Source organism: Echeneis naucrates, chromosome 19 (assembly GCF_900963305.1).
Source record: "Echeneis naucrates chromosome 19, fEcheNa1.1, whole genome shotgun sequence".
In the NCBI taxonomy this organism is placed as follows: domain Eukaryota; kingdom Metazoa; phylum Chordata; class Actinopteri; order Carangiformes; family Echeneidae; genus Echeneis; species Echeneis naucrates.
Window position 1 is genome coordinate 10,162,469 of NC_042529.1, and position 6,957 is coordinate 10,169,425.

At 41.4% G+C, this 6,957-nt stretch overlaps 1 protein-coding gene across 1 annotated transcript; it reads right to left on the minus strand.

Annotated features, from left to right (window-relative positions):
- Positions 1-303: 303 nt before the first annotated feature.
- On the minus strand, positions 304-6,069 carry LOC115060379 (protein kinase C and casein kinase substrate in neurons protein 2-like). Its single transcript, XM_029528296.1, has 11 exons — positions 5,893-6,069; positions 5,566-5,779; positions 4,411-4,481; positions 4,139-4,295; positions 3,649-3,884; positions 2,677-2,832; positions 2,198-2,373; positions 1,985-2,105; positions 1,790-1,857; positions 1,608-1,687; positions 304-848 (listed from the first exon to the last, which is right to left on the minus strand). The coding sequence occupies exons 3-11, from the start codon at positions 4,465-4,467 to the stop codon at positions 736-738; spliced, it is 1,164 nt and encodes a 387-aa protein (XP_029384156.1). The 5' UTR covers positions 4,468-4,481; positions 5,566-5,779; positions 5,893-6,069; the 3' UTR covers positions 304-735.
- Between the last annotated feature and the right edge of the window lie 888 nt (positions 6,070-6,957).

Consider the following 6,957-nt stretch of genomic DNA (forward strand, 5'->3'; position numbering starts at 1 on the left):
GCATCTCTGCAATAAAATCATGAAAGTCATTTCAAAGCTAAAGAATAGAATTTCAAAAATTATTCTGAGAACCAGAGATGTCAACCTCATGGTGGCACTAGAGAGAAAGTCGGGGGATTGCCAATTATTTTGAGACTTTGAATGTTTTTACCAGTCCAGCTTATTGTTGTTTGTTGTACATTTCAGCCTTAGCCAAAGAGACAAACCAACACAATCGTCTATATATCCAAAACCAAAGCAGGACAAAAAAAAAAAAAATGTGTCAGTTAGAAGCTAAACAAATATACTTTTATTGTGAAAATCCATTCCACTCAAAGTAACTTTTGTGTGCTTGTAAGATGATACTCATCAAGTAAACATTAAACTTGTTCACACAAGTTGTAAACCTGTGGCTGGTAAACCTGTCATTAACTGCAATTTTCAATTCGGTGACCTCATGACCCAGATATGATGGCAGAAAATAAATACCTTCTCTTATTGTCTGATTCTGCACACATGCATGCTAACAAACATACACACCCACACATATACACATGAATCTTTCACAAACAGTACATTCTAGTGTTTGGTAAGTAAATTCATACTCAAACCAATTAGGTTAGAATATTAAGGCCTTAACATTTTTAATTTTAGATTTAGATGTTAAATCACAATGCTTTTTGTTTTTAAGAAAGTTTAAAAACCAAGGCTTTGCAAGAAATAAAATCAGAGGGTAAAATATTGGACACAGTGATGTCACTCGACGACTTCGACATAATTGGCCGGGAAGAAGCCTTCTTTCCCACCACTCAGTACTCCTCGACACCAACCCTGGTCATCTTCCTCTTCAACCTTCAGGAACACTTCACCTGGAAACAGCAGGAACAAAAGGTGGTTCAAATGATTCAGCATGCTCAAAATCAAACAGCGATGATCAGCTCTACTTTGGCCCAAAATAACCTCTGTGAGCATCTCAGCTTCGTCATCTTTGCACATTGTAGGTTAGAATCTGGATATGTAGCAGCTTGGAGAGGATTACTTGATCTTTGTTGGCTGTGTTAGCCTTGATTGACTTTGGTGGTTGCTATTTGCTTAGCTTGCCTCAGCTTCATCAAATTGGATTATCATGAGCTCCAAAAAAGACTGAGACGATGGCAGTGAGAGGTAAACCCAATTCACTTTAGATTTCACTCTTTATCAAATAAAATAATAGAGATGAATGCACTTTAATTTGTAGAATTTCTCTAGTTGGGACACATGATTTGAGCTTTTAATCTTTGCAGAATGCAAATGACTTTATAGCCACATCACTTATGCTTTGTACTGTAGGTTTGCGCCATCTGTGTCTGACTGATGATGAAAATAGCAGATATGCTTTATGTGATGCCAATTGCATAGGACATCTATTTCCTTATAAAAAAATCTCCCTGTGACTTGTTTTCGTCCTTTATAGCTCCACTAGGATATCTCATTGGCCATTTTCACGTGAGCAATTATATCGTTTACATAAGACCAGTAAGCTCCACACAGCACATTTTATTACCTGCATTATTTCAGAGATATAAGTTGCCCTTTAGTCTTCCAAATCATATTAATACAAACATTGTGTTTCGCATGTAATGTGTCACCTGCTTTAAAGGACAGCTCATCACCCTCCTCTCCTGTGTAGTCGTAGAGAGCTCGAACCTTCACCCCCCCAATCATCACACTAACAGGAGGGGACACATATATTTCAATAGTGAAAAAAACATCAATGTGGTAAACTCAGTACTTTGGATAATAATGGAGAAGCATTTCCTTGGATACTCACGGTCGACTGTCTTTTCTCTTCTGGTCTCTTTTCTTTCTCTTCAGCTTTTTTACTGGTGGGACCCATTCCTGAAAGTTTGAAATTTATCATTGAATTATCAACAAAGCTATGATAAACACAGATACAAACACACAGATTCAATTGTTTATTTTCATTGCCCCATAATTGTCACATGTAGTTTTTTCCACTATGTACCTCGAGCTTTGGCCAGTCTGTTGGCATGCCAGGACCTTGATTGTTCTTCCACCATTTAAGATCATCCTGGTCACTGATGGCCATCAGAGTTTGATGTAGTTCACTGTAGACAGCCTTCACACTGATGCAGGGACACAGAGTTGTTTGTCACAATAAGCGCAACCATCCACCCACAAAACTTCACAGACCCCCAGTTCTTTGACAGCTGCTCACCTCTCATTGTTGGTGATGTCCAAGTGTCTGTGGATGGAAAGGAAAGCCTGCTTCAGGAAGCTGATCCTCTTCCTCTCCTCCTCCTGTGACTGCTCAAAAATGGCTTCCATCTCCTCCATGTAGCGAGGTGTGTAGGACGTCACATCCTCCAGCAGTTTCTCGTAACGATCTTTCGTCTGCACGGGAACAGTTTTATGAGGCGAAGTTACCAAAGTCTCCCTTGGGAAGAACATCTACTGTGTTCCTCTAATGGAGGGGGATGTAAAACGTATAAATCATCAGGTCCTCTCCACTGTTGCCATGTTGGACTCTATAAACAGTGAGCAGGGTAACGATAACACAGCTCCATACAAGGAAGATGATTCCAGCCAGAAAAGCTTTCCTGGAATGCAACATTTTTAACTGTGTCGTGAATCAGGGTGGATGGAGGAACGTAAAATGAATGACATAGGATGGTGCAGTGCGATAACTCTCCTCACCTTTTCCTTCTCCTCTGTGGCCTTCTCTCTAGCATCCGTGAACTTCTGCTTTTTCTCTGGACTCATCTCTGAATTTTCATTTGCTTGTTTCTCTTTGTCAAGGGCTGTTTGTTCTTTCTGGCAGGACTTGTGGTATGAAACTCGAGCCTTTTCCAGCTGTTGGACACACATGCACACATCCATATTAATCACTTGAGGGAAAAATCTTACATTTTGGAAAATTTATGACTTTTTGGTTAAGAGTTATGTAATCACACTGTGTAGTAAATATCTTAACATGATAGACAGGTTGAATAATTTCTATAATCTTGTTGGTTTCTTAAATTGTTTCCCTGTTGTCACTAAGCTAACCTCCTGCTGTCTCTATCTTCAAATACTTCTCAGCTAATCCTGAAGCAAGAAAGCAAATGAACAAATTTTGGCCAAAGTTGAGGTTAGATGTCAACTCAATAGTTCATAGATTCCATTTGTATCTCCAGGAGTTACTGTTGAAACTAATTGTGGACACCAAGATGCGGACACCAAGTAAAGGTTTTACATATGAGGCAAAGTGAAATGACCCAAAATGGGATGTACTAGTTTTAGATCAGTGCAGTCTTTCAAGGCTGCTCAAATAGCAAATTCTATTGCACCCACATGAGCATTAGTGGGTGTATTAGTCATAAAATGAGTGTTGATCAGGCACATTGTTGGAAATGGCAGGTGATTATGAGATTGATCTAAAGTCAATGGTGCAGTACCTCACTACTTTTTAAGGGCACAATATCAAGATAGTAATGTGCTGACATAAGAGAGAATCTCAGATGCACTCTCACTACATACAACCCTTTTCAAGCATGCATTTGATGTGAAGTTGGGAGGCTTTTTTTTTTTAAAACACCAAAGTGGATATAGACAAGCCCTATTTTATCCCATGAACTGTAGATCACACGCCTTTGTGTCTCAGATAAGTATAAATGATGTATGTCGGACCTTAATCAGCCTTTTGGACCAGGGTTTCTGGGCTCGAGAAAAACTTGTGTTGTTGTCGTGGCTCTCCTTGAACCCACAAAAGAGTTTCTTTGGAAAGGTTTCCTTCTGCCAGGTCTTCACACGGTGCCCTTCCTCAGTGATGAGCGACTGAGAGATGGAGGAGTGGAGTTCAGACAAACGCTCTGTGGAAGTGAAGAAACATTGCCACGCCCTCATGAGGGAGCCATAAAGTGGCCCTGGGGAAGTAGAAGACAGACGGAGAAATTCAGTCACACACACAGAGGTGAGTCATGGAAACAATACAGAAACAATTACCTCCATTTGTCCGCTGGACACTTTCAACTAAGCACAGATGCATTTATTGAATACAACTTTGGAGGTAATTTTAACTTGATGGATGCTGATCACAAAAACAAAACGCAAAACAAACCCTCAATATGTGCGTTCCCAGCTTTTAGGCCACTGCAGATGTACAACTATCTATACTTACGAGAATCCACTATGGACTTCCATTTGCTGCTCCACTGGCTGAGCTGCTGGGCATATTGTTTTTCTACCTTTGCTCTCTCCATGAAGCAGGCTACAATGTCATTGCAGGCTTGAAAAGACTGATCAGTTCGGTGCACTGTGCGTACGTAATTGCCAGGCTGAGAGGGGGAGACGATGATGTTAGAAAAACAGACCATTCACAAACACACATGCACTCTTTAGGTTTAACAGATTGTTTCTGGGGTTAGATTTGATCACAGACAAAATCCTCACCATCCAGAAGCTCTGTTTCTTGGCATCCTCAGGTGGCTCTTTCGGGAGGCTCGCCATTTTTTTTGGAACGTCTGAAAACAATAGATAGCTGATTGTGCGATTCAAGAGGGTTGTGAGGGAGGTGACGTTGATTATCAGGCAACAGGTTCGACGTCTATACAGCGTAACGTGCCGGCTGACTTCATAAACGGAGGTACTGCTCCTGTATGGCAGCCAAGTGCAATAGGAAATATTTGGCAACATAATAGTGCATGTGTGTGTATGTTTCTAAGTGTATTGCCATAACAACTTAGATGATCCCAATGAGGTATTATTTACACTGTACGGTGCTTGGATACTTCTAAACCTCCTGCATGTAAGAGGAGTGTCGTAGCAGGGGCAGACTGGAATTCACTGGGGTGGGATCTGCCAGCAGGAATAGAACAGCTGCTCCGGCATTCTTCCTGTTGCCTTCCCAAAATAAACAGCAGAGAAAGGTCATCTTTCCCTTTGCTCTGACTAATACAAGGCCTACTGTCTCCTACTCTGACTCGATCAGGACCACGAGAATGCAACAGATTTCTGATTTGGCACTCAAACAGGAATATAGGATATAAACGAAGAAACTGTCCATATGTCCAAAGAAAATGCACAGTATGTCGAGAAAAGGAGATCTAGCAGTTACCTTGGAGATATAACAAAAGCAGGGAGATGCATGCACAAACACGCCAAGGATGGAGACACATTTGGGCCTATTTCTGTCTGGGCTGACACACTGCTGGCTGAGTAATATCAAAGTGACTAACCACACCTCATCACAAGACTGGGCATGAGATAGACTCAGGCTTATCTAAGACCTTCTTTCTCTCAGCTAGCTGCTCTCTATTCTTATGTAATTGTATCTTTAATCATTTTTCTCCCTTGCTATGAGCTCCTGCGAGTGAAACCATGGCAGAAAGTCCCTGACAGCTTCTCAGCGACATATTTTAACTTAATCCTGATTCTGTTGTTGCTCATGCAGAAAACTGGAAGAGGTCTGAGCTGGGACTTGCCGGCTCGCCCTCTCATTTTATCACACAGGTGCATTTATACCAAAGTAGTTTAACCCATCCACACTGCAAAAAGAAGCAAAAAGTGGCAGCAGAGCAGTCATGCCTGTGAGCAACCAGCACTTACATTTCTCTCTGAATCAGCAGTGATTACTCAAGTGACCACTTGTTACTGTAGTTCAAGGGCTACAGAGGATTTCTCTTCATTCCTCTTTCCGTCTCCTCCTCTAACACATGCCTCTCTCCCGCTTTCCCTCTCTCCTCTCTTGCTGACCCAGTTTTCCCTTGGCACTTAAAGTCACACACACATACAGTGTTGATCTGAGAGTGGGTGTGAGACACTGTGACAAGCAAAGGAACCAGAAAGCAAGGAAAAATTGAAAGAAATCAGAGAATCTGCATGGTAATTACTGCTTTGGCTTCAAGGCAAAAGCAGCAGGAGGAAGAAACTTACCTCTTTTGGTGTACTCCCCTGGCAGCTATGATATTCTAGTTCACAGTCATTCCAGGATGAACTCTCTTCCTCTTTCTGTTCCCTTACTTTAACCCCATCCTTTGGTTCTTTCATGCACTGGCTCCCTCCTGTCAGGTTGTTTTCTCCTGCCCCTCTTTGAATATCACCCTCTCACTTTCTCTCTTACTCTGCTGTTAAAAAGAAGAAGAAGAAAAAAAAAAACAAGAAAAAAAAAAAAACAAAAAACAAAACAGCTGTAAGAGTCCCCCTCCCTCTCCCTGTCTGTCCCTCCCTCTGTCTCTCTCAATATGGTACTAATGAAATGCCGAACCTTGTTTTTGGCCATTGGCTGCTCACAGAATCGTGTCAGTATGGCACACAGTCATGCGAGGTTATTAGTGAGAGTGTGTGACAGCAGCGAAGGGTGGAGGTGGGGTCCCGTGGACTTCCACATAAGTCCTAAGCGCCTTTAGGCCTAGATAGAGGGTCCGACAAAGAGAGAAGACCATGCTCACATGTTCTCCTGCACACTGTTTACTTTTTCTGATGTGCATTCTTCTGGACATCAGCCTGGAGTTAAAGGAGAACACCTGTGTCATCTGTTTGCTGCTCTGTGCACCTGGTTCTCAGTCTTCTCACAATAAATGCTGTGTAACATCAGACTTTTCAAAAAGCAATTAGCCAAAGCCTGAGTATTTCAAAGACCACCTTCATACAATCCACTCAAATATTGTTCGTTGCTTTTAGGTGCTGAGACTGAATATCAGCTTTAGAATGTTTTCTTTCAGACTCCAGGATGCCGGAAACTGAAGTGGCCTAAAAAGATCAAAATGAAACTACAGCAGCAGTTTGTCATTCATAATTTGCAGTACTCTACAACACTGTAGTTATGCACACTCCCTCTTCAAAATATCATCAAGACTAAACCAAATAAAATAAGCTACCTAAGCTAAATTACAATTTATCTTCAGAAATATTTCGATTTCTGCCTTCTGCCAACATTTGGCTTTTATTAGTTCACCCAAACTACCAATCTATAAATCGGTGTGTTTATTGGTATCTAGT

Coding starts and splice junctions, on each gene's coding strand:
- LOC115060379 (XM_029528296.1), bottom strand. CDS start 4,467: ATGGCGAGCCTCCCGAAAGAGCCACCTGAGGATGCCAAGAAACAGAGC. Junction 1,858..1,984: donor CAGACTGGCCAAAGCTCGAG/GTACATAGTGGA, acceptor TCAAACTTTCAG/GAATGGGTCCCACCAGTAAA. Junction 1,688..1,789: donor AAGAGAAAAGACAGTCGACC/GTGAGTATCCAA, acceptor CCCTCCTGTTAG/TGTGATGATTGGGGGGGTGA.